Source organism: Phyllostomus discolor, chromosome 12 (assembly GCF_004126475.2).
Source record: "Phyllostomus discolor isolate MPI-MPIP mPhyDis1 chromosome 12, mPhyDis1.pri.v3, whole genome shotgun sequence".
NCBI classification, from domain to species: domain Eukaryota; kingdom Metazoa; phylum Chordata; class Mammalia; order Chiroptera; family Phyllostomidae; genus Phyllostomus; species Phyllostomus discolor.
The window spans coordinates 8,467,388-8,494,718 of NC_040914.2; the positions used below are offsets into that span (position 1 = coordinate 8,467,388).

The window sequence follows — 27,331 nt, forward strand, 5'->3', positions numbered from 1 at the left end:
GAGTCACCTCTGTGACCTTCCTGCTGGGAGGACATCCACCTCCCCAGAGCATCTGAGAACCTGGGGGAACCTGGTGCCCAGCTGGGTTTAGTGTCACAAACAGAAACAATCCCCAGGTTAAGGGACCCTGAGGCTCTCTGAGTGATGCTGACAGACCCCAAACCAGGACACAGCAGAGACCAGCACTGGGGAGAGAGGGTTGTCCTCAGGGAAGGGTCTCCATCTGCCTCCCTATTGGAGTGTGCTCCCACGCTCCTGTGATGTTTTTAATTAACAAGTTTAGATGTTTAAAAGAAATGCCAAATGAAACATTCTTATGGATTTATTAAGGGGAATTGGATTTTCATTTCTGTGGATTTTTTTTTACTGCTGTATGCCCAGGTTATTGAGTACAAGCTCAATAAACACTTGGTAAATGGGAGAGAGAGAAAGATGGGGGAGAGAGAGAGGGAGAGAGAGAGAGATGGAGAGAGAAAGAGAGAGGGAGGAAGGAAAGAAGGAAGGAAGGAAGGAAGGAAGGAAGGAAGGAAGGAAGGAAGGGAGGGAGGAAGGAAAAGAAAGGAGGAAGGGAGGAAGGAAGTGCTTCACAGGCCAGCAAGATCAACCTCCCCTGAGAGCTTGTTAGATGCAAAGTCTAGGTCCACAGCACACCTGCCAAGTCTGAATCTGTATTTGTAATGGGACCTGGGACCCTCCCTGTGCACTGGAAGGGGGGAGTGTCTGCCCCACCACCATATCTTGGAGCCACACCCGGTTGGGCATCCACCTTAGCAGAACAGCTGCTGATGCATCATCTCTAAGGTGTCATCTCCACACTCACAATCTTTACAAAATTCCACAAGGAATTCCGATATACAACAACAGGGTTACATCCTTGTGACAAGAGTTCCTGATGATGCCCCAGGGCTCCTGTTCTGAAGGAAAATGCCAGAAAAGCCCTGACCTGTGTGGTTCAGTTGGTTGGACATGTGAAAAGTCACAGGTTTGATTCCGGGTTAGAGCACATGCCTGGGTTTCAAGTTCAGCCCCAGCCTGTGTAGGTACGTACAAGCCAATTGATGTTTCTCTCTCACATCAAGGTTTTTCTCCCTCTCTTTCTTCCTACCTTCCATCCTCTCTACAAATAAATAAATAAAGTCATTTTAAAAAAGAAAAAGCTAGAAGAGATAAGAAGAGCCTAAGGGTGACACTACAGTGCACCAACGTGCAGCTGTGGGGAACGCCCCTCCCCGCTGTCCCAGGCTGTGCTCCTTCACACAGGTCGTGCCTGTGCATGCACGAGGGTTGGGGGATGGAGGGGTGGAGAATCACTGTGGGAAAGGGCAGAGGCCTCAGCCGGTCCCAGAGTCTGAAATCTAGATGGAAGATAAAGGGAAAGGAGGAAACAGGGAAGACAGAAACCAGAGGACACAGAGGGAGATAGAGGGAGGGACCTGGGTACAGACCCCGCCCCTGGACCACGTGACTGGGGAGTGCTCCAGACCCTGAGCAGGCTCGCCACACCTGGAGAGGAACAGCAGATCGCACACTTCAGGACAGCAGTGCCCGTGAGCATTTGTGGAATCCAAGCTCCTGTCACAGAAAGAGGGACAGAGCAGACAGCAGACACCATGGAGTCACGCTTAGCCGCTGCTGCCCGGCAAGGGCTCCTGCTGGCCTGTAAGGAGGGGCAATCCCTGGGGGTGGACGGGAGAATGGGGACAGAGACTGGCTGGGTCCCCTGGGGAGGACAGTGCTCTGAGAGGGCACACAGGGCTTCTGTTTGGACCTGAGGGGAGAGGACAGGGGAGCAGAGTAGGATGGGGGAGGGGGCTCAGCAACAGAGAAATCTCATGATCTGGAAGTGTGAGGGGCAGGAAAACCTCTATTACAGTAGATCTTAAAAGTTATTTATCATAATAGTAGTTATAGTAGTAGCTAACAATTACAAACCATTTCCACTGTGTGTGGCATTTTGCTAAGGGTTTAGCCGATCATTACATTAAATATTTAAAGCAATACCATGAAATAGCTCCTCTTATTGTAACTTCCAGTTGTCGAATATGAGGCTCAGAGAAGTTAAGAATCTTGTGCAAGAAATTTGTAACTGTAAATGCTTATTTTACAAAAGAACAAAGATCTCAAATCATCACCCTAACTTTACAACTTAAGGAACTAAAGAAAGAAGAACAAAATAAACTCAAAGCTAGCAGAAGGAAGGCAGTAATAAAGATTAGAATGCAGATAAATAAAATACAGAATGAGAAAAAACAGTAATGAAAATTAATGAAACCAAAAGTTGGTTTATCAAAAAAGCCTAACAAAATTGACAAACCTTTAACTAGATTGGCTAAGAAAAAAGAGAGAAGATTCAAATTACTAAAATCAGGAATGAGAGTGGGAATGTTACTACCAATTCTACAGAGCAAATAAGAGTCCTGATAGTACTATGAATGACTGTATGCCAACAAATTAGACAATTTAGGTGAAATAAACAAATTACTAGACACAAACCTTCCAGTATGGAATCACAATGAAATAGAAAATATGAGTAGACCTATAAATAGTAAGGAGAAGAATTGGTATGAACATTTGACAAAATTCAACTTCTTTTTTTTTAAATAAAAATACCCTAACTAGAAGTAGAAAGAAACTACCTCAACATTATAAAAGTCACTTATGAAAAAGCAGAAATAATTTCTGAAAACTGGTGAGAATAACAATTTATGTCAGGGGTGACACCAGAAAAACTTAACCAGGGGCACTAAACGTCCTTACTACCAACTTCAGAAAGAAGCAAATACACCCCAGGAGGAGCAGGACCCCGGGACCACTCACTCATTGCCCCGCAGGAGCTTGCAGCCTGTCTGAGGCACTGGGGGTGCAACAGGGTCAGACAAGCCCCTGCCTGCATGGAGCTCACGTTCTGTGGGGAGGAGAAGGGCAAGGAAAAATATGGATGTGGTGTCAGGTACCCACAAGTACAACAAAAGGAAAAGAGTCAGGGTAGGTCAGAAAGTGAAGAAACAGGGCCATTAAAGGAGGTGGTCAGTGAAGGTATCCCCTTGGACGCCCCTGGGTGTCAGCAGGGGTCTGAGGGCAGTGAGGGGGTGAGCTGGGCAGACACCTGGGGAAGTTTTTGAAACAGAAGAAACAATAGGTTTAAAGGTGCTGAAGTAATGGTGGCCGTGCTATTGACCTTGACCATGGGAGACACACACACAAATACATACACATGCTCACACTCATACATGCACTAAGGTTGAGAGATGAAGAGACCTACACAGGACCCAGGGCCTCATCTTCCCTCTCAACACACAGACCCAAAAACAGATTGGTTTCTCCTTCCCTTCTAGTCTCACTGTTAACCTTCAGGAGCCCTCCCACCACTGCCCAACTCACTGTTGCATCGATCAATGCTACCGAAGGGAAGGATGTACTTCTCCTTGTCCTCAATCTGCCTGAGAATCTTGTAGGCTATGCCTGGTACAGAGGGGAAAGTGTGGACAGCAACCATGGAATTGCATCATATGTGATACACACTCAAGAATTTACCCCCGGGCCTGCACACAGTGGTCGAGAGACCATATACCCCAATGGATCCCTGCTGTTCCAGAACATCACCTTGAAGGACACAGGATACTATACCATACAAGCCATTAAAAAAACTTTTCAGAATGAAGAAGCAAAGGGACACCTCCATGTATATGGTGAGTGATTTCTCTCTGACCTCTGGGTGTCGGGTGGGGTGAATTCTACTCACACACAGGACTGACAGCCCTGGACTCTGCCTCCATCCCCCTCTGCATCACATCCCAGGCTGGGGTTGGACATTTAGTGCAGGACACACACAGTGAAGACAAACTTCCTAAGATCAGAGTCCCCTCCCGTATTCCAGCCTTGCACACATTTGCCACAGACAGAGTACCAGTCTGATGGGAGTAACTCAGCAGAAAGAGACCAGTCTCAGTCCAGCTTCCTGGACCTCTCCCCATGATCATGACCCTGAGAAAGACCCTGCAGAGCTCAGACAGGGCCTGACCTGAGGGAGCACTTTGGGAACCTCGCAGAGCTCAAAGTGGCAGTCCCCCCACAGACACCTGTCCTAGGGACCCTGGGGAGCCTGGGTCAGGCTGGTTTCATGCGTGGGCAGGGCTGACTGGGAGCCACAACTTCCCAGGTGCCTAAATCACAAGGCTCTTGAGCTGGTCACCAGCTCAGGTGACCAGGGCTCAGGTTCAAGAGCCACATCTGGGCACTGGTGGAATATGGCCCTTCACCTGAGACTATGAGTACAAAGCACATGTGGACAAGGTCCCCAGGCCATTAGCTACCTGCCCTGGGGGACATAGATGACTCCAGAGGAAGGTTAGCTTCCGCAGGAGGAAACAGAGAAGATGCTGCTCACAGCCCCTTGTCCACCAGGGGTCAGAACAGGGTGTCTCCTCTGTCAGGGACACAAACCGTCACAGAGGCTGTTAGCTGGGGCAGCTCCCCTGTTCCAAGCTTTAGGTCAGAAAATTGGGAAACAACTAAGGTTCATCCACTGACAACCTGGCAAGTCTGAGACCACTCACCATCCACCCTGTTTTATTCAGGGGAACTTTCAGGGGAGCATTCACGCAGTCACACAGACCAGGACTGTCCAGTCTGAGCCACACCAAGACCTGTCTGCAGTCCCAGCCCATCCTCCCCTCCACTCCAAGGGCCTATCCCACATGTGCAGACCCTGACACCAGCTGTTTGGTCGGATCCTTTCTTCTTAGACGTGGCCAGCTCAGAGGGAGAGATTCTGGCCTGGGGAGTGAAAGGAAATGGAGAATTAATCTGTTTTCACTCCAGAACCAAAGTACCTGCAGTAACAATCAGAGTCAGTGCTGGGAACACCCAGGCCTCCCCCTCAGGTGGCTGATCCACACCTCCCTGCCCTGGACTGAAATCCCTTCTTCGCTTCCTGATGTGCCGGTGTCACTCCCACTGGACATGAAGGGAAGGACTTTGCCTCTCACTCCTCACTCCACACCTGCAACCAGCTCAGGGACCAGAACTCAATTGCTCCTTGGTGTAAGATAGGAGTGAAAGGTGGAAAAAAATGAATGAATATGAATGAATGATCCATAATCTATAGAGACTGGAACCTGGATATAATCTTAGTAGGTTTTGGCAACACCTGTTTCCTGTCCCTCCAGGGACAGAGAACCACATTCCATCCCTCTGACCACCTGCCCCTGAAGCCCCCTCAGGAGCCAAGTCTCACAGTGACTGTAGGGCTGCCCAGCTGCGAAAGGGACTTTCCAGGCTGCATGGGTCCAGCCCTGGGGCAGCCCTGGGCTCTTGGTCCCTGGGATCTTTGAAGTCACCTGTAACCCCCACTGCTCACCAAAGATATTTCTGGCTCTCTCTGCTCCTTCCATGACTCTCCTCTGCCTCCTCCTTCACTCCAACCCCACTGCCCTGCTCTGCTCTGCCTCCTCCACCATGCAGGCTCCCTAGATTCTCCTGCTCACAACTGTGTCCAGGCCCACCCTCCTGGGCAACAGGAAAGGACACAGAAGTCAGTCAGAGCAGCAGCCCCAGCTCCACCAGGAGCCACGTTCCCAGGTCACCAGGAGAAAGAGCCTCTGCTGTGTCCCATCCAGGGCTCCTTCCCTCCCTCATGCCAAGAACAGGAACAGGCCACCTGACAGGGACATGTAGCCCATTGATCTACTCTCTGTGTGACTCAGCCAGGGAGTCAAAGGCAGAAGGACAGGCCTCAGTCCCCAAAAGCTCATGGGATCACTTCACCCCTGACTCGTGACTCACATCCATGTGGTGTGAAGCTCTTATTCCTCCCAGGGACCTGGAGACATCCCCAATGTGGGCTGGTGACCCTGCACCATCTGACTGGTTCACTGCCTGTGTCACACACGTGTCCTCATCACACCTTTGCCATGGGGTGGGACCCTCTCAGACAGGGAGGTGCACCTGCCTCTGTCCTTTCTCTTAGATGCTGTCCAACTTGAATTAATTTGATCAAAACTCAGTTCTGTTTCCTGGGTTAGGTGGGAGCTCCTCCCACTAGCCTGACTGTCCACACAAACTGGTGACAGGGACCTTCTTCCTACAGGTACTAACACAACACGAATCTTTTCTACCAGTTTGCTGTCATCCCTCCCTTTATACAACAGAGAGGCCAACCCGTGCCCTCTGGTCACTCTGTCCCCTTAGCAGGACTCATAGTCTCTCTCTCTCCCCAGGGAGTCACTGACTTCACACTCACTGTGGTGTCTTCCTTTGGTCACAGTGTGTCCTGGTTGGACTCAGAACTTAGTCTGTGACCTTCAGTGTTCTCTAGACAGAGAGATTCCTCCAGAGACTGGCCTTAGATCTTTGGGGCATAATAATAGTTTTCACATGGTCTTCCACAATTTAACTCAAAGTTCTGTCTCATAATGCCAAACACAAATGGTCCATGAAGGCCATAGTTTCAGCAAGTCCCAGCTCCCCACTTCCCACAAGTCCCCCCTTCTGTAGTTGCTGTCACCTGAGTATTAGAGGAAGGGTCCTGCCCGCTGCAGGGGAGAGAGGACAGTAAAGGCTGAGGGCAGAGAGCCTGGTTCCACTGCCAAAGCCAGCTCCTGTGTCCCTCACTCCCATCTCAATCATTCCTGGACTCTGCTCTACCCCTTGTGGGGTCACTGTCTCATGTCAGTTATAAATGAAACAGTCACCAGTCCTGGGCACACTGCTTGCCTCATGGCCCTGCATTCTGAGTCCGGAACTGATCCCAGACTTGCTCCTGGTGTTCCCATGTTTTGTTTCTGCTCAACCACCCAGTCCCAGGCCACACTGCCCAGTCTTCTCAGGGTGTCAGCACTGGGGGATAGCCCTTCATGACTCATCTCTAGGATAAACCTGGAATGTGAGTCTTTAGTGGAAACACATCTCAACTCAGCAATGTGGGTCTGTGCAGCTTGAAGGGACTCAGCACCTGGGCATCCCAGGTGAGGCACCAAGGTTGGTCAGGCAGTCAGTCATCTGGTCAGTAAAGTACCAGGACAGGTGCACAGTGGTCTCTTTCTCCCAAGGGTGTGTCTTTCCATGGTCAATTCCTGATACTTAACTGACACCGAGACAGTCTGCGCTTTCTTCCAGACACAGCACTGGAGGCCTTACCTTCTCTGAGCGCTCAGGTACTCATGTTGTTGTGTGATAGACAGACCTGCCTGGTTCTTTTAAAAACTTAGGTTGACTGAGAGGTGAGAGGTAAGAGGTGTCAACCCTGATTGAAGATGCCTTTGGAGGAATCCAAGGTACCACCCAGGGCAATGTTCTCTATTACCTGCACAGCGGAGTTACCCAGACCCAGCATCACAAACAACAACTCCAACCCCAAGGAGCACAAGGCCTCTGTCCTGTTAACGTGTGAACTGCACACTCAGTACACCACCTACCTGTGGCTGATCAACAGTCAGAGCCTCCAGGACAGCGCCAGGCTGGAGTTGTCCAAGGACAACAGGACTCACTTTGCTCCATGTCACGAGGAATGACACAGGACCCTATGAGTGCGAAACCCGGAACCCAGTGAGTGCCGGCCGCAGTGACCCCTTCACCCTGAATGCTTTCTGAGAGTAACTTCTGTCCCTGTGTGGTCCAGGGAACCACCTGAATCCACACACCAGAGGCCATGCTACATTCCACTCTTCCCAAGGGCACAGACCCTCACCCGGGACACCCAGGGGAGCAAGATTTTCTTTCCTAGACAAATCTGGTGTTGCATCCGGGTTTGAGACAGAGGTTAATGTCTCAGACTCAAGCTCAGTGAACACAGAGGTTATGGTTGGAACTTTTTTGCCATCACCATTTATCCCCTCTATACCCTCTCCTACTTTCAACCACCCCCTCCACCCTGGAATCACCACAGTATAGTCTAGGTCCATGAGTTTTTTCACTCTTTTTTTTCTCAGTGCCCCACCCAAACCCCCAAAGCTCTCAGTCTGCTCTCTACATGTTGTTCTGTCTGGTTGGAACTTTTTAAAACAAGGATGGGGCCCAGCTCAGAGGGACACTGTGGCCCTTACACAGACCAGGAACTTCCCCTTCCATCTGATGACATCATGTGTGGCTTTGCTCTGTTTGCTCCAGATGGCCCAGATGTTCCCTCCACTTCCCCTCAGACCCCCATTACCCACCAGGGGCAAACCTCAGACTCTCCTGCCACACAGCCTCTAACTCACCTGCACAGTATTTTTGGCTTATCAATGGGAGACCCCAGCAACCCACACAGGAGCTCTTTATCCCCAGCATCACTGCAAGTGACAGTGGATCCTACACCTGCCTCACCCATAACTCTGTCACTGGCCTCAGTAGGACCACAGTCAAGAATACCACAGTGTCTGGTAAGTGCCTCCTAGACCATCAGCACCAAGATCTGGGGTAGAGGTCTGTCTGGTTTTCAGAAAAGAGCTTGGATATTGTCTCTATCATGTAGCAAATCACAGATTCTTCCCCAGAACCCTTCCCCACCTCTCTGTAGTCTCTCTCCTCCTCTTGCTCTTCTGATTTCTCATGGCATTGCTGGGGTCTAGCCTTGGAAATGAGGCAGGGGGTTCTCTCAGCCTCAGAAAAGCCCCATGTTGTGTAGGGGGCCACACAGAGGGGGAAAGCAAAGGGCCTCATGGTCAAGTTGCTTCTTCTGTCACTAACACATTCCTCTTGTCACTTCCTTCTTTTCTGTGACCCACTCCATGTGCTCCAGGGAACATACGAGGCTTTGAGTCAAGCCCACCTCTTTCTCCCCAAACAAAAGAGTGAAACCCCCTCCAAAAGGATGAGCAGGACAGTCCCCTGCTCCCTGCTCTGCTCCAGGCTCACCTGGTGCCTGACTCTGCTGCCCCCTGTGCTGGGACAGGACCCATGGAGTAGTTACATGGGCAGCCTGTCCTCAATCTGGCCAAAATGTGCCACTATGGACACCAGAATCTCCCTCCAGCCAGGCTGCTGGAAGCAGCCATAGTGTAGCCCCCTCTGGGCTGTGTCCTGGCTCTGAGGTCACCAGCTGTGTAACACCAGCATGTGTGATGTTGCAGAGGAAAACAGTGAGTGATGGTGCTTACCTGACAGATAGGTAGAGTCCTCCATGAAGTCCCTTCATAGGACAGAAGGGGCAGTGCCACAAAGCTTATGATCTATGGAGAAGGCTGAGAGTCCCAGCCTTTGTTAAACTGTGAGTACTTCTCTCTAGAGATTTTCTTTTGTGTGTTATTCATTCAGTCCACAGGCCAGGAAGTGAAGTCCTATTCACATTGAGAAATCTTTTAGATTAGAATTTCTCCAGGTCCTAAGGTCATGATAACTGTTTGGGCTGTTCTCATTATCTTATAAATTATTTAACAAAAAGAAGATGACTTCCACCTCTGTGCATAATCACCATACTAGAGAAGGGGTTTGATCTTTTACGAAGTCACAGAAAGCTCTAGGAAAGAGTCACACAAAAACCAATGGGTAGGCCCTGGCTGGTGTGGCTCAGTGGATTGAGTGCCAGACTGCGAACCCAAGAGTCATCATGTTGATTCCCAGTCAGGACACATGCCTGGGTTGTGGGCCAGGTCCCCAGTGGTGGGTGCTCGAGAGGCAACCACACATTGATTGATGTTTCTCTACTTCTCTTTCTCCTTCCTTTCCCCCCTCTGTAATAATAAATAAAATCTTTTTAAAAAAAGCAGTGGGTGAAAAATTCCACCTAATGATGAGGATGCTGAACACATGGGCTGAGAACAGGTTCCTGGTGCTGATTCTACAGGTGTGCAGGAGGAGAGGTCAGGGCTTATCCTGGGGTGATCTGGTATCAGAGGGAGAGACGTAGACCTCTCTTTACATATTGCCACCATATTGAACAAAGACGCTGGTCCTCCTTCAGAGATTAGGGCCATCCTCTGGTGACCATATCAGAGCTCCCTTGGGACTGATTCACTAAGGTTCTGAGGAAGGAACCTGCTATCAGTTAGTCACCTTCTTGTTTCTCCACAGAGCCCGTGCAGAAGCCTTCCATCCGAGCCAGGAACACCGCCGTCATAGAACATAAGGACACCGTGGTGCTGACCTGCCTCACAAATGACACTGGGATCTGCACTCGGTGGTTCTTCAGGGACCAGAGTCTCCTGCTCACAGAGAGAATGAAGTTGTCCCGGGACAACAGCACCCTAATCATAGAGCCTGTCAGGAGGGAGGATGCTGGGGGTTATCAGTGTGAGGTCTCCAACCCCGTCAGTGCCAGCAAAAGTGACCCCTTCAGGTTGGGCGTACAATGTAAGTGACCCCTGGCCCCATCCTCCACCTTCCTGGGATAATTGCTCTACCAATGGTGTACAAAATGGAGAGCAGTCACAGGGGGCAGAAGGTCAATCAGGAGAGCGTTACAGAATGGCAAAGTGGTTAAGAGTTCAGCCTCTGAATCACACATACTTAGTTTCTTATCCTGAGTCTGGAATTCAAGGTGACCTTCACAAGGTGGTTTCATTACCATTTTTATGTGGTAAAATATACATAAAATTTACCATTTTAACTATTTTAAGTGCACAGTCCAGTGGCATTAGTACATTCATATCAATGGTTATGCAACTATCACCACTATGTATTTCCAGAACGTTTCATCTTACCACACTAAAACTCTATACCCACTAACTCCTCACTCCGCCACTGCCAACCCCTGGAAACCACCATTCTTCTGTCCCTATGAATGTGACTGTTCAAGGTACTTCATACAAGTGGAATCATATGATATTTGTCCTTCTGTGTCTAGCTTATTTCACTTATCATGATGTCTTCAAGGTGCCTCATGTTATGCATATATCACAATTTCATTCCTTTTTAAGGCTAAGTAATATTTCCTTGGATGTGTCCATCATGTTTCATTTATCATTCATCCATCCTTGAACTTCTGGGTTGTTTCTACCTTTTTCCTTTTATAAGTAATGCTTCTATGAACAAGGATGTACCAATATCTGTTCAAATTCCTGCTTTCAGTTCTTTTGAGTATATACCCAGAAGGGGAATTGCTGGATTAAATAGCAAGTCTTTGTTCAATTGTTTTATCAACTGCCGTGCTATTTTCCACAGTGGCTGCACCATTTCATATTCCTTCTGGCAATGCACAGAAGTTTCCATTTTTTCCTATCATTGCCAATGCACTGTTTTCTGCATTTGTTTGTCTGTTTGTTTAGTAATAACCATATTAATGGGTGTGAGGAGGTATCTCGTTGTGATTTTGCTTTGTATTTCCCTAATAATGAGTGATGCTGAGCATCTGTCCATGTGCTTATATTCCATTTGTATGTCTTTGAAAACATGAATATTCCATTACGCTGGCCAATTTTTATTTGGATTTGTTTGTTGTTGAGTTCTAATTGTTATTTACACATTCTGGATATAATCCCTTATCAGGTATTTGACTTTCAAATATTTTGTCCTATTCTGTATGTTGTCTTTTTATTTTGTTGACAATGTCCTTTGATGCACAGAAGCTTTTAACTTGATCGAGTCCAGTTTACCTATTTTTTCCTTTGATGTCTGTGTGCTTGGTTTCCTATTCCAGAAATCATTACCAAAGCCAATGTCATAAAGCTTTCACCCAGTGTTCTCTTCTGAGAGTTTTTTAGATTTAGCTCTTACATTTAGATCTTTGATCCATTGTGAGCTAATTTTTTGTATAGTGTTAACTAAGAAATCAAATTCATTCTTTTGGTGGATATGCAGTTTCCCCAGTACCATTTCTTTTATTTTTTAAGATTTCATTGATTTATTTTTAGAGAGAGGGGAAGGGAAGGAGAAAGAGAGGGCAAGAAACATCACTGTGTGGTTGCCTCTTGCACATCCTTTGCTGGGGACCTGGCCTGCAACCCAGACGTGTACCCTGATCAGGAATCAAACTGCAATCCTTTGGTTTGCAGGCCCATGCTCAGTCCACTGAGCTACCACCAGCCAGGCTCCTTTTCTTGAAAAGACTGTCCTTTCCCTGTTGGATGGTCTTGGTACCCTTGTCAAAATCATCTGACCATATATGTGAGGGTTTATTTCTGGGCTTTCCTTTATTTTTTTAAAAAAAGTATTTATTTAGAAAGAAGGGAAGGGCAGGAGAAAGAGAGGGAGAAAAACATCAGTGTGTGGTTTCCTCTCACACAACCCCAATCAGGGACCTGGCCCACAACCCAGGCATGTGCCCTGACTGGGAATCAAAGTGGTGATCCTTTGGTTTGCAGGCCAGTGCTCAATCCACTGAGCCACACTAGCCTACAAACCAAAGGGTCACTGGTTTGATTCCCAGTCAGGGCACATGCCTGAGTTTCAGGCCAGATCCACAGTAGGGGGGCATTGGAGAGGCAACCACACATTGATGTTTCTCTACCTCTCTTTCTCCTTCCCTTCCCTTCTCTTCTCTCTCTCTCTCTCTTAAAAAAATCAATTAATTAAAAAATAAAGGAAAGCCCAGAAATAAACCCTCACATACGGCTTTCTATTCCATTGGTCTATATATCTGTCTTTATGCTGGTACCATACTGTTTTACTTACTGTAGTTTTGTAGTAAATTTTGAAATCAGGAAGAACTGAATCCTCCAACTTTGTTTTTCTTTATCCAGATTGTACCAACTATTTGGGGTCTATTGAAATTCCAAATGGATTTTAGGATAGATTTTACTGTTATTGTCCCAAAAGAGTCATTGGGATATTGATAGGGACTGCATTGAACCTGTAGGTCACTTTGGGCAGTATTGTCATCCTAACAATATTGTCTGCCAATCCATGAACACAGAATGTCTTCCCATTTATTTGTGTCTTTAATTTTTTCACCAGTGTTATTTCTAGTTATTTAGTATATAAGACTTTTACCTCCCTGTTTAAGTTAATTCCTAAGTATTTTATTCTTTTCAATGCTACTATAAATGGAATTTTCTTAATTTCCTTCCTGAATTGTGTATTGTTGATGTATACAAACACAACTGGTTTTTACATGTCGGTTTAGTATCCTACAGCTTTGTTGCATTTGTTGATTAGTTTTAACAGTTTTTTGTGGGATCATTAGTGCATTCTACATATAAGTCCATGTCATATGCAAACAGAGGTAGTTTTACATCTTCCTTTCCAACTTGGATGCCTTTTATTTCTTTTTCTTACCTAATTACTGGCTAAAATTTCCAGTACTGTTTGGGAAAAAAATAGCAAAATCAGAGATCATTGTCTTCTGCCTGATCTTAGAAAAAAACTTTTAGTCTTTCACAATTGAGAATGGTGTTAGCTGTGGGTTTTTTCATAATTTATCTTTATAATATTAAGGTAGTTTCTTTCCACTCCTAGATTGTTTTTATTTTTTTCTAAAAATGTTGAATTTTGTCAAATGCTCATACCAATTCTTCTCCTTACTATTTATAGGCCTATTCATATTTTCTATTTCATTTTGATTCCATACTGGAAGGTTTGTGTCTAGTAATTTGTTTATTTCACCTAAATTGTCTAATTTGTTGGCATACAGTCATTCATAGTACTATCGGGACTCTTATTTGCTCTGTAGAATTGGTAGTAACATTCCCACTCTCATTCCTGATTTTAGTAATTTGAATCTTCTCTCTTTTTTCTTAGCCAATCTAGTTAAAGGTTTGTCAATTTTGTTAGGCTTTTTTGATAAACCAACTTTTGGTTTCATTAATTTTCATTACTGTTTTTTCTCATTCTGTATTTTATTTATCTGCATTCTAATCTTTATTACTGCCTTCCTTCTGCTAGCTTTGAGTTTATTTTGTTCTTCTTTCTTTAGTTCCTTAAGTTGTAAAGTTAGGGTGATGATTTGAGATCTTTGTTCTTTTGTAAAATAAGCATTTACAGTTACAAATTTCTTGCACAAGATTCTTAACTTCTCTGAGCCTCATATTCGACAACTGGAAGTTACAATAAGAGGAGCTATTTCATGGTATTGCTTTAAATATTTAATGTTATGATTGGCTAAATCCTTAACAAAATGCCACACACAGTGGAAATGGTCCATAAGTGTTAGCTACTATTATTACTACTATCATCATTAGCCTCTATGAAGTCTGGTAGCCCTAAAGTCAAATCCCAGATCCACCTCATACTAGTCATATGACTTTTGGAAATTTTTCACCACTGTAAAGCCTCTATTTTTCATCAGTAAAGTAAAATAATATCTATCAGACAGGTTTTTTATAGAAATCAAATGAGATACAAGTAAAGGATTTAGCACAGATCCTGGCACATAGTAAGCAACCCCTAACAGTAGCCAACATGAATATTAGTCATCAAGCTTGAGTTCACTAGTGAGAGCAACAGAAATAAAAAGAACAAATGAAAAGTGATTTATGTTTGGGGGAGTAGGAGGCACATTACACACACAAAATTCACTGGGACATGATCACTGACTAAATACAGGAAAAGAAAAAAAGGTGTTGAGTGCAATTTCAAGCCTAGTTTGTTAGTTTTCATCCCCTGAGGTACAGCCAACATAAGATTAGACATGCAGAGTATTTATTGGAAAAAATGCCTGTGAGGGAAAGTGGGATGGAAGTGGGAGGAGCCTGGCAGGTTCCTCAGACCACAGTGCAGATCTGACTCCTTTGAAGGAGAAAGAGAAGACAGTGTTGGGTTGCAGTGTGGTTCTAAGAGAGAGTCTGCAAGGCTGACAGGGAGACCCTGAGCTAAAGTCGCCCATGCGAGGAAACCGTTTCCCACAGAATTGAGCTTATTTCATGTACCTGCTGGTGGGAAGTGTGGTCTCTGTGCAAAGGAGGTGGTTAACGCACCACTTTCTGTCACTTAAATGCCCCCTACAGGAGACCTGAGTGACACATGTTCATGGCTGCCATAACTGGTACACAGGAGACATGCAACCATGAAAAGGTGGGAAGTGATAACCCACAAAAATGGCAATCAGCCTTTCTCACATTTCCAAAGCTCTAAAAATATTTTTAAAATGAGTGCAGAAAGGCCAGGCTGGAATTGAGGCAAGTCTGACCACCAATCTAGAAACACAGTGAGAGAAAAAAAATACAAAGATGTAGTCACCTAATGACAACACAGAAACCTTCCCACAGAAAATGTACTCCTAGGAGGAACAAAGTACAGACTTCTTCATGCTGAGACTTATTTTTCAGGGCACCCCACTGTAAAATAATGTCACCTTCATTCATTCTTCCCTTTTCATAACAGATGTTTCAACATCACCAAGTCCTGGCATCTCAGGTGGGGCCATTGCCGGCATCATGATTGGGGTCCTGGCGGTGGTAGCTCTGACAGCAGCCCTGGTGTACTTTCTGTATATCAGGAAGACTGGAGGGTATGATGGCCTTTCCTCTTGCCCCATGTTCTCCAAAGCTAACCTCTGTGTTTGGGAGGGAAATGGAGACTTCCTGTCTGTCTCTGGCCTTGGATCTGCTCCTCCTCCTTTCTATCCTTTTGCTTCTGAGTACTAATCCCTGAAGCCTCTTCTTCCCTGGTCTTCAAGCTCCCTGTGCCCCATTCTCTCCAGCACACACTTACTGTCATCACCATGTGGCTTAGAGGGGGCAGATCTCATTATGTTCCTTTGTCCCCCAGTCAGGAAACCAAGGTCCAAGAAGGGAAACAAATGAAAATATGAAAAGAGGAGGTGAAAGTGAGTTGTATGCTCTGTCACCCACAGGAAGAGAAGGAGAAGAGAGGGACAGGACAGCAAGAGAACCTAAGAAAAAGCATAAACCAAAGGCCTCTTGGGCAATAAATAAAGTGAGAATAAAAATAGCATCTACCTGCAAAAGAGAAAGGTGCAGGGTAGAAGCAGGCTCAGAAGCAGTTGATAAAGAAGGGACCTATGTGAATGTCAGGCCAGCAGGAAAGGGGTGCTCACTAGAGGGGATGGCGGATGGTTGGTACATTGAGGAAGAGGCACTAGGAGGAAAGGCAGTACTGACCCTTGTATAGATGAGCACTGATGAGCCCTCACCCAAGGAATTATCTGCTGACAGTGTCCTTCCTACTTCAAGGAGAAAAGATACGATGCTTGGGAATAGCAGTCACAGTCTCTGATATTTATTTAGGGCAAACAAACAGAGCAATCTCACAGAATACAAACCCTCAGCCTCCAACCACAGTAAGTAAAGCCACTGCTCAGTGAGAGCTGGTGTGTTCCACCATGTGCCCTGCCCTAGCAGGGAATCCTAGATTCTCACATACCCAGTACCTTCTGAATTTTTAGAAGGGATCTCCATTTCTCAACCTTAGATTGCAGTAGGCCCTCGCACCCTTCTAGCCACAAAAGGTTCCCCTGAGACCCAGTCCTGGGTGAGACTCAGCCATCCAGGCAGGTCTGGGTAAGATGGACATGTTTCCAGGAGCCATTCCCACCTTCCCCCTTCCCCCCTTGCCTCTACTATGAATATGGGCACTCTCCTTTTGCGAGACTTTTGCTGTCTTATGGTGCTGTGGGTATTGTGGGTCTCAATGCCCCTCCTTGCCACTGGTGCCTGGTGCTGAGGAACACATCTGGGCAAAAATCAAGTCCTTGTGAACTGGATAAATCTTCAGAAGTGGACTGAGGCCTCTGTGGCTCTCCTCCTGCCCATCAGTTGGTACTAACACCCTGAGTCTGGACCACACAGGCTCTGAGGGAAACACATTCCTTAAGTGATCATGAGATCCCTCCCCACCCACCTTTCTCAACACCTGCCACTTCCTTCAGCTAGACATCAAACAGCCTAGGAACACCATGGCTGGAAGGCCATTAGTCATCTTTACATTTTCATGGATTGGTGACTCTTCTTTTATTTCCCCAAAACAGGTTCACTCTGACAACTCACCTTACAAGGTAAGCATAGCCAGTGTCACTGGTTCATTTTCTCATGGAAATACCTCTGTGTAAAGTGGGTTACTCCTGATGACACATGTGATCAAGTTTGGGTCTGAGTTCCTCAATGCAGCAATGAATGAAGATGTATTGGTTAACTACGCCCCCGGTCCACCTCGTGCATGAACATAGGCTCTGGAGTTATCCCTCTCCTGTGTTGGAATCCTGGTGTGACTCTTTAGATAGTAGCTCTGTTACAGAATGGACCTATGGGGTGGGGCTCAGATACAGGGTCTCTCTGTCACTGTGGGTTTTCCTAACACTGCCACCAGGTGTCAGGAATTATGGCTCTTAGTGCCAGAGTTTGGTAAAAAGGAACTATTTATTGAAAAGTTATATAGATTTAGAGTAATTGCACAATGTCACCATTAAAAATTTCAAAGTCCCTTGAAACACCCAGAAACACACACAGTCCTTTTCTCCCCCTTTGCCCAGTCAGGCCAGTGAGGGGTACTGTATCTCAGGAAAAAATAGAAGTGTGTAGCTCAGCTAGACTGCCAGTTCCTCCCAGTAATCCATGCTTGGCCGGCAGACCTCCCATGGTTCCCAGCACCATCAGCTGTGTTGCCACAAAAATGTCCAGTTCTTAACCCAAAACCATGTGGCACCTCCTCATCCCCACCAGCAAGAGTCTTTTCTCACCCTTTTCCTCCCATGAGGTCCCACATTCTTCTGAACTGCTGAGAGCTCTGCATGGCTGCTTCATCTTACTCTCCTGCTTCCTAAGCCATGGAGTTCAAGCGAGCCCCCTCTCTGCCCCCAAAACCCACATGGTTAGACCCTGCATGGCTGCCGCACCTGGGTTTAAATCCTGGCATGAATCTTCATCTGCATCCCAATTTCTGACTCTTCCCACAACTGGCTACACCTGCCAGCACTCCTGCATTTTTCAGCCTTTCCTGGCTGCCATAAGTAAGTCTGGGCAGGTGTGGCCCCATGGCATGGAGCCAACCACCACCTAGGTCTTATACAAGCACTGGAAGGGGAGCCACCTCCCAGTTACAACACAGGTCAAAGTTATGCATATCTCCCTAGTTAGACTTGTCGATATGCAAAATAACCATTTTTGCATATCATGTATGAAGCTGGCCAGCTGTTGATATGCAAAATAACTCTCAATGGCCCTGCTCCATGTCTACCATCCCCCAGTCCAACTTGTGGGGGTGGGATATCCTATATTTTTACATTTCCCAGACACCTCAAGCTCTGGACCCCATTTCAAATCCTTTGTTTGGGGGGCCTTGGCTGCACCCCGTTACAGCTCTGTGACCTTGGGCAGGTAACTTAGCTTCATCGATCCTCCGCTTTGTCATCTGTAAAATGGACATGCTGCCTACATAAGAGAGAAGTTGGAGGAATGAAAGGAGATAACAAATGCAAAGCACCCACACGTGCCCAGCATGAGAGGATGGCACTGGGTCATTCTCCCTGCTCCAGCTTCAAAGAGTAGCCACTATCCCGACTTCCAAGGCACTACATTAGTTTTGCCAGTTTGTAATGTTACATTGAAAAACTCCTTATATGTGCCTGGTTCCTTTCATTCAGAATGGTTTGTGAGATCCATCCATGTGGTTGTATGCATTTACAGTTGCTCATTCCCATTGCTGTGTCATTGTATTCGTATCAGTGCCATAGTCTGTCTCTTCGAATGACCATTCAAAGGATGCCAGCAAGCAGAAAGAATGGGTGATAAAAGCCATTCTCCACAGCTAGGAGTTTCAGAGTGGTGAGAGCAGGGATGCTCAGTCACACCAGACCAGGCGAGGGCCTTACCTGCAACACTGATTTAATTGACTGCTGCTCATGCCTTTCAGATCCATGAATTTGAAAAATCTTCCCTTGACTTCAACGCCCAAGAATTAAAGAAACCACCTTCAGCCTCCCCATTCCCAACAGCCACAGAAACGATTTCTTCAAAAGTGAAAAAAGAAGTAATACAACCTGCCCTGCTCACTGCACTACTGGCTTATTCCAAGCCTCTCATCCCCATAACCGGGAGATCCCTTTACCCTCAGGGAAAGAGAGAAGTCTCTTTTCCCCATCCTCATTTCACACTCTGAGACAACTCAAGGCTCCTGGTCACAGCCCCTCCCTTCATTGTCTACATATGAAAAGGCACATCCAGGTTCTATAACAAGCCCAACCTACCTTGTCATTGAAATTTGGCTCTTTAACATGTACTACAATCAACAAAGCCTAAGATGGTTCTTTCAAAAGTGAGCATCTCGGGCTGGGAACCAAAGTGTCCCAGGTTCGATTCCCAGCCAGGGTACATTCCTGGGTTGCAGGCCATAACCCCCAGCAACCGCACATTGATGTTTCTCTCTCTCTCTCTCTCTCTCTCTCTCTCTCTCTCCCCCCCCCCTTTCCTCTCTAAAAATACATAAATAAAAAATCTTAAAAAAAAAGTGAGCATCTGTCGATTAGGTTCCTGTTAAAGGTGAGATCATATGGTATTTGTCTTTCACTGCCTGGCTTATTTTGCTTAGCATAATGCTCTCCAGTTCCATCCATGCTGTTGCAAAGGGTAAGAGCTCCTCCTTTCTTTCTGCTGCATAGAATTCCATTGTGTAAATGTACCATAGTTTTTTGATCCCTTCGTTTACTGATGGGCACCTAGGTTGCTTCCAGCACTTGGCTATTGTAAATTGTGCTGCTATGAACATTGGGGTGCATAGGTTCTTTTGTATTGGTGTTTCAGGATTCTTAGGATATAATCCTAGCAGTGGAATTGCTGAGTCAAAAGGCAGATCCATTTTCAGTTTTCTGAGGAAAGTCCATACTGTTTTCCATAGTGGTTGCACCAGTCTGCAATCCCATCAACAGTGCACTAGGGTTCCCTTTTCTCGAATCAACAAAGCAAAGAAACAAGCAAAATATAACCAAAGACACTGAAATAGAGAACAGGCTGACAGTGACCAGAGGGGAGAGAATTACAGGGGAAAAGGGGAAGGGTTTGCAGAAACAAATATAAGGGACACGTGGACAATAATGGGGGTGGGAGAGGAAATGGGAAGGAGGTGGGGAGGGCTGGGGGGTTGGACTGCGGTGGGGGAAAAAGAAAACTGTACTTGAACAACAATAACAATAAAATACAAAAAGAATGGTAGTAGAAAGAAAAAATACTTGTAAATAAAATAAATTGGGCTTGAATGAAAAAAAAGTGAACATTTGGCTGAATTATTAAGAAAAAATGAAGCCCTGGCTGGCATAGCTCAGTGGATTGAGCACGGGCTGTGAACCAAAGTATTGCAGGTTAGATTCCCAGCCAGGGTACATGCCTGGGTTGCAGGCCATGGCCCCCAGCAACCACACATTGATGTTTTTCTCTCTTTCTCCCTCCCTTCCCTCTCTCTAAAAATAAATAAATAAATAAATCTTAAAAAAAAAGAAAGAAAAAATGAGGACAGGCACAATAAGCACTATAAGGTGCAAAATAGAAAACAGTGCCAGACAGTAGGCCATTAGGAACATTCTAATTGCAAATATTTGAAAAGTTACATAAAATGAATAAATTCCTAGAAAAATAAAATGAAACCAGAATGGAGTCACGAAGAAAGAAATGTATGAGCAGTCCTATTAACAAATAAAGAAATTGAGTTAATATTTTTTATACTTCCAATAAAGATACACATGATCTAAATTACTTGACAGGGAATATTCCAAGCATTCAAGGAACCATGAAGTCTAATCTGATATATAATCTTACAGAAAATAGAAAAGGGACAACACTTCCCCAGCTCTTAGAGTGTGATGAGTATAATCTTGAGCAACCTCCCGCCAAAAAAAACAGAGCAAACTCAGAAAGGAAAATGACAGGCTAATGTCAGCATATGCAAACATTAGCAATAATTCAGCAATGAATGGAAAAGGTAATGTGCATGAAATGCGGTTTTATAGTTTTATTTCAAAAAGACAGTTCATTTACCAATAGAAAGATCACTTTCATTCACAGCAATAAAGGTTTAAAGGAGAAAAACCATATAAATTTTGTAAAAGAATACTTTCAACAGAAAAGTCCACCTAACATTCAGCCTCTGTTACATTAAAAACTCAATAAACCAGAAACAAAAGGAACTTCCTTAATCTGATGAAAAGTGTCTACAAAATGCTACAGCACAGGTATGTCTGCAGACTGGGTGGCCAGGCAGCTGGCCACCATCACCACTTTTAACCGTGCAGGGGGTGCTAGCCATGCAGTAAGACAAAACAATAAAATAGAAGGTCTGAGAACCAAAAAAAAAAAGTTAAAATATAAAGATGGTATTGTTTCCCATAGGGGAAAATAAAAAGAATCTGACCATAATTATCAGAATTAATGTTGGAATTTACCAGACATGTGACCTATAATGACACTCAATGACATCGCTTTATGCAGCAAATGCATTTTTTGGAAAAGGTTATATTTGTAACAGCAATATAGAAATAAACAAGGCCTTCATGTATGAGGTCTTTATTTAGAAAAACAGGAAAGTTGGCTGAAAGACATTCAGCCAAAACTGAGAGATGATAAATAACAGGTGAACAAAGAGATACTCTATATTTGCATCAATGGGGGATACGGTGTGATGAAAATCTCCATTCTCCCCAAGTTATCTACAAAATTATAAGTTTCCAGGTCAAATTCTAGTTGTTCCCTTTTAACTTGAGAAGCCAGTCCTAAAATTAAACAGCAGAACAAAGGGCCCTGAGGACGAGTCACAAGGTAGCAACTGCCCTACGAAATGTCAAGGAGCATTGTCACTGTGCTCTCTGAGACAGAATGCTGTGGGGACCCTCGGGCCTGTGCAAAATTGAGAACTCACCCCCTCCACCCCCCACACACAAACTTTATAACCGAGGTGGAATTACAGATAAGTTGAAAAAGGAAAACATTTTCATTAATGATTCTGGAAATATGGGTCACACACATGTTCACACACGGCCTTGGGAAAGTATCCTAAATTCGGTAGAAAATGCACTAAGCATAAGGGGATAAATTCTATCATATTAAAACGGACATCTATTTATGAAAGGGCACTATAAAGCAGTAAAAAATACAAGCCCCAAACTGGGAAAAGAGATGTGCAGCATGGACCCTGAGGAAGACTAGTATCCAGAGGTAATGAAGGAGCCTCCAAAGCAGCAGGGAGAGGACCGCCCCACAGAATGAGGAGGAAGGCACGCCCAGGGGTGAATGTCTGCATGCAACAGCAGACAGGTGTGCAGCGAGGTGCTATTGGTGGCAGTGCTCTTTCAGCATGAAGACAAAGACACCTGAAGTGTCCACAAATAGCCTATTTGAGAGAAATAAAATGTGGTCAGTTACCTCTGTTGGAGCCTATACAGTAACAAGTGGACAAAGGCCCATCAGCCATGAACAACCACCAGCGTGGACCTTGAGAACATAATTTTGACTGAACAAAGCAAGTAGCAGAAAATTCAGTGTAATTTCACTTGTGTGAAGTTCCAAAAGACTGAAAATAAAATACATGGTTTTTCAGGGTACAGCACATGGTTGAAAGGTAAGACAGGAAGGGCAGGGGGCTGCTGTGCTTACTGCTGTGGGGCGGTGGGCTGGGGGCAGGATGGATTGGCGCACTAGGTGGATGGGAGGTGGCGCTCCTTGTCCTTACACTGGACAAGACACACGGTGCGTTTTTAATAAAGTTGTTGCCCTCCTTGCCCTGTGCAGATGTTATAAATAACTCTTTTGAATGTATTCAATATGGAAATAAAAGTAGTGCTTAATTTTAGTGTCCTTCTTTTTAAGGAAAAAAATAAAGCTCCAATATAGACAGACATACCAGCACAGAGCAGTCCTTTACCATATGTCCTTGATAATCAACTGAGTCCTCAGTAAATAGGACTTCACAACCAAAAAGCGTAACACATTTGAGAACCATTCATAATAAAATGAAAGAGAGGCAACGAAGGAGAAAACCAAGACACACACGTGGTGAGGACATCCAGTGTAGTCAAGGTGCAGAACAAGGGGATGGTAAACCGATGAACCCATGACCGGGGACGGCGGGGGGCGGGGGGAGCTTCGTTTAACAGTTCAGAGCCCTGACCATTGGCTCAGTAGGCACCCTTGTGAGCAGAACAAGGAACAGTTCCAAGAAATTAAAAATGCACACAGGATAATTCGTGCAACTGCTGAATAACTGGAAAGTCATTGCTGAAAGACCAACAGAATGATCTGGAAGATGCAACCAAGGAAACCAGACCCAGCATGAGGGGAAAGTCAGAGCCAGAGCCCAGAAGTGAGAGAGAAGTGGGGTCAGACAGGCGCAGGTTTGTCTGAGCTCCCGGCTCTGGTCTGCCCGTTGCTCCTCTGAACCCACCCAGTCTCAGCCAGCCCTGCGAGGAAGTGTGCGTTTCTCCTTCCAGCTATGAGGAGATTCATACAGTTTTTGCCCATGAATTTTGTAAAATAATTTGAATTTGATAAAATTATTTTACAAAATCTTCTGAGACCACTATTTTTCTACTTTAGTCTGTTGATATGGAGAATAATAACATGCTGATATTAAAACACACTTGCATTTCTGATATAAGCCTACTTGGTCATGATAACTTTTTGTTTGTTGTTAATTCTGAATGTGATTCGCTAATATTTAATAAGGTTTTGTAGGCATTGGTCTGTAATTTTCTTGGCTGGGTTTGTATAGCTATGCAGGCCTCATAAAATGAATTAGGAAATGTTCTGTTTTTAAACCTTTGAATTCTCTGAGGGAGTTTCTCTGAATTCTCTGAGGATGTTCTTTCCCTCGAGGATGTGTCAGAACTCACCCGTGGAGATGCCAGGGCCTGGCATTGCCATGTGGGCAGAGGGACGACACTGCTCTCACGCTGATGTCCTTGCTGGTCAGTGCTCGACTCATAGCAGCCACTTCTTCTTGAGTCAGTTTCAGTGATTGACAGTTATCTAGCTAACTAGCCATGTAACCTAAGATTTAATAAATATTGGCATAGGTTTTGTAGTTGTCTCTGATAGATTATAAAATCTCTCAAGTCTCCTTGATGTCCTCTTTAAATTTATATTGTTTTATCTACTCATCCTTTTCTCTCTCTCCCCCCACCATGGTTTGCAGGTGAATGGTACAGGACAGAGGAAAACATGCAACAAAGATCCTCTTCTCCACCAGACCTTAGTCAGGCTTGTCCGAGCCCTCTGCTCAGCTAGACCTGACCTTGGGTTTCTTTCTGTGTCCTTGTAGAGTCCAGATTTAGCAAGAATCCTGCTAAGTCAGTTTAGTCAGAATCCCCTGGCTAAACTTGTATCTGATCAGCTTCCATATCTGATGAAATTCCTCCCCACTCACCATTCCAGGTAATATCTGATCACACCGGCCTGCCTCCAGTAAGAATCCTGTTAGGTCCACTCAGCAAGAATTACTCCACCCTCCAGGTGGTTTTCCATCCACTGATGGTGAACCTGCTCCTTGGCTGTAAATCCCCCCTTTCCTCCGTCGATTCGGTGCTGAGCCCCATCTCTGTCCCTGCTGCAAACCAGAAGCTGTCCCTCTGGGTAAAGTGGGTTGACTTACTGTCTTTCACAGACGTCAGAATAACATTTTCTTTAGCGCACGTCAACAAATAATTACAATATGGTTGAGGAGTGCTATGGGGAAATCCATGAAAGGGGCTCTGGGGCTATAGAGGAATCCACTAATTGCACAGTAGGGTTTGTAGAGGTCCAAGAATTTGGAAAATATGGAGGAAAGTGGGAGAACCCAGGCTTGGGGGGGAGTGGGCACGGGCAGTGCTGAGCACTGTCAGGGCCAGACTGATGGGGGCACTGGGGCAGTTCCGCAGCTCTCAGTTACCCAAGGGGCACATCCTGTGAGGGGGCACATGCACTTCTAGCTGCCAGCTCACAGAAAGGCACAATTTCACTGCATTAAATACCCACCGAGTCTGTTGCAGCCACATCTGGGTGATCACTGGATGGAGGGCACCTGAGTCCCAGATGCGGCAGCAGCAGCTGAGCCTCTGCAGCTGCACAGCGAGGCACCCTGCTCTCCAGCCTGGGACAGAGGTGGTGCTGCGAACCCCAAACTTTAGCCTGCCGCACATTTTAGGGTTCCTTCCTGAGGGCAAATTTCTGGGTCAGTCAGTACCTATGTTTGTATTGAAATAACAACCCAGCACAAGCTGACTTTAGCTGCAAAGAGGGCAGCATTACCTCATGGAACTGGAATTTGACTACAAACTGGGCTTGGACATAACGTGGTCCAAATTCCAACCATCTCACTACATCTCCCGGCAATAGGGGAGGGGTGGTTCCAGTTTAAAAAGCAAATCAGTTGTGGGAATGGGCAGTATGGAGTGGAAAGGAGGAAAGTGCAGTCAATTTTGAGTTTGGATTCTCCAGACCCTGCATCGTTTGGCTTCCAGCCCCTCCTCTATTCTCAGTGCTGCCTGCATCTCAGCCTGTAGACAGTGGTGTTGATGCTGGAGGGTTGAGGCCTGTGCTTGACATTTTAGGGCCCAGTGGCCTTCCAGGACATGAGCCCAGTTGTGGCCCCAGGACCCCTCTCAGAGGAGCCTGTACAGAGAGACATGATGCTGAAGAACTACAGGTACCTTCTCTGAGCAGGTGGGGACAATGTTCTGCATCCTCACACAGCCCCTGGTGATGGGTCTCTGTCTCCTCAGTGTCAGGGGCTGTGGGATGCTTGAGATGCCCATAAAGCTCAAAAAGTCCCAAGCTCATTAACTGTGGGTCTAAAATTCGGCATCTCAGGCTGCCTAAAACCCTAACAAATAGATAACAAGACATTCTTTTCCCACTTGGGTAAAGACTTTTCTTGCTAAAGTTGTAAAGGGGTAGTTTCACTGGGTTGCTTCTGCAGCCTTGTCATACTACCTGTCTTTGAGAAACTTCAAAGATAATATCTGGCTAGTACTACGTTTGGGGTAATTTATCTCTCCGCATGCTTTTCTAGGCCCTTATGGCTTCCCTCATTCTCAGAGAATGAACTCTTTACAGCAGACTCTAGATCTGCACTAGGCCCCGAAGAACCACTTGGCATGATGGAGCATAAACCCTCCCAAGAGGCATGGCTTAGGTGGGAGCGTTCAGCTGAGAGTCCTGGCAGGTGTTGCCCAGGTCAGCACTGCCCAGGGAGGGGTCACTCACCACATGTGGTTCCTGAGGCCTAGAAATGGGGCGAGTCCAAACAGACATTTGCTGTGAGTGTAAACACATACTGGATCTCAAAGACTAGAATGAAAAAAGTGTAAAGTATTGATAATTTTACACTGATTATATGTTGCATAACAATATTCTCAATTGAATAAAATATAACAGTTAACCTGTTTATTTTTATGTGTTTTCTATTTTATGTATTTAATTTTTAGAGAGAGGGGAAGGGAAAGAGAAAAAGAGAGGGAGAAACATCCCTGTGTGAGAGATACTGGTTAATGCTCTGCTCATACACCCCTTGCTCGGGACCTGGCCTGCAAGCCAGGCCTGTTCTCTGACTGGGAATTGAACCAGTGACCTTTCAGTTCACAGGCCAGCATTCAATCCACTGAGCCTCACCAACTAGGTCTGTTTATTTTTACTTTTAAATATAGTTATTAGTTTGCTAGGGCTTCCATTACAATGTCTCACAAACTGGATGGCTTAGAACAACTTAAACTTTATTATCTCATTGCCCTGAAGGCCAAAAGCCCAAGATCGAGGTGTGGTCAGCGTTGGTTCCTTCTGAGGCCAGAGAGAAAACATCTGTTCCATGCTTCTCTCCCAGCTTCTGTGGTGTTCCTTGGCTTGTGGCAGCATAATTCCAACCTCCACATGGCCTTATAAGAATTTCCTCTTTTTATAAGGACACCAGTCATATTGGGTTAAACCCCTTCCTAGTGATGTCATCCTAACTAATTACATCTGCAATGACTATTTCCAAATAAGGTTACATTCTGAGGTACTGAGGATAGGGCTTCAGTACAGGAATTTGGGGTGATAGGGGCACATTTCAACTGATAATGCAGCCTCAAATTTTGATTACGCAGAGCTGGCCTAGGCAGTCAGTGGAACAGGGCTGCCTGTTGACTGGGATCATGATGAGGCACGATCATGCATTTCATGACAACTCACTGACCATTGATTACATGATTCGGCTCTGGAGGTCGAGCACAAGACAGTTATCCAAAATATATCCCCCTCTCAAGGCACTTGCACTTTAGTGAGGGATGCAGAAAGTAGTCAATAAGCACACACATTTTTAACTGCACAGTGGGCTAAGTGCTATGAGAGACAAGGACGGGTGTAATGGTGTTGAACTTCACCTGTGCCCTGTGCTCCTAGCAACCAGCAATGGTTAAAAGCTCACCCACCCTACTATGCTGGGGAAAACAGCTGACTGCAAGGAAACTACCCTCCGCACGTGACTTAGATAAGACTCTCAGCAGACCCTTGTCCTGTGATGAGCCCAGACACAGAGCCCCAAACTCCCTTCTTGTCTCACGAGTGAGCGTGGCCTTGTTGGCAGAGCA

The 27,331-nt window shown here is 45.6% G+C and overlaps 1 protein-coding gene and 1 long non-coding RNA gene across 2 annotated transcripts in view; one reads left to right on the forward strand and one right to left on the reverse strand.

Annotated features, from left to right (window-relative positions):
* LOC114511364 (carcinoembryonic antigen-related cell adhesion molecule 1-like) overlaps positions 1-19,066 on the forward strand; it is a 96,539-nt gene extending 77,473 nt beyond the window's left edge. The window contains 7 exon segments of the mRNA XM_036012851.1: positions 1,639-1,659; positions 3,336-3,689; positions 9,991-10,269; positions 15,175-15,301; positions 16,041-16,113; positions 16,781-16,807; positions 18,661-19,066. Of these exon segments, the coding sequence (XP_035868744.1) occupies positions 1,639-1,659; positions 3,336-3,689; positions 9,991-10,269; positions 15,175-15,301; positions 16,041-16,113; positions 16,781-16,807; positions 18,661-18,906 (1,127 nt within the window). The 3' untranslated portion in view covers positions 18,907-19,066.
* On the reverse strand, positions 8,256-26,991 carry LOC118497673. The gene is made up of 3 exons (XR_004900194.1): positions 26,979-26,991; positions 12,463-12,468; positions 8,256-8,357 (listed from the first exon to the last, which is right to left on the reverse strand). It is a non-coding gene; the product is annotated as an uncharacterized LOC118497673 (long non-coding RNA).
* Positions 26,992-27,331: the final 340 nt, after the last annotated feature.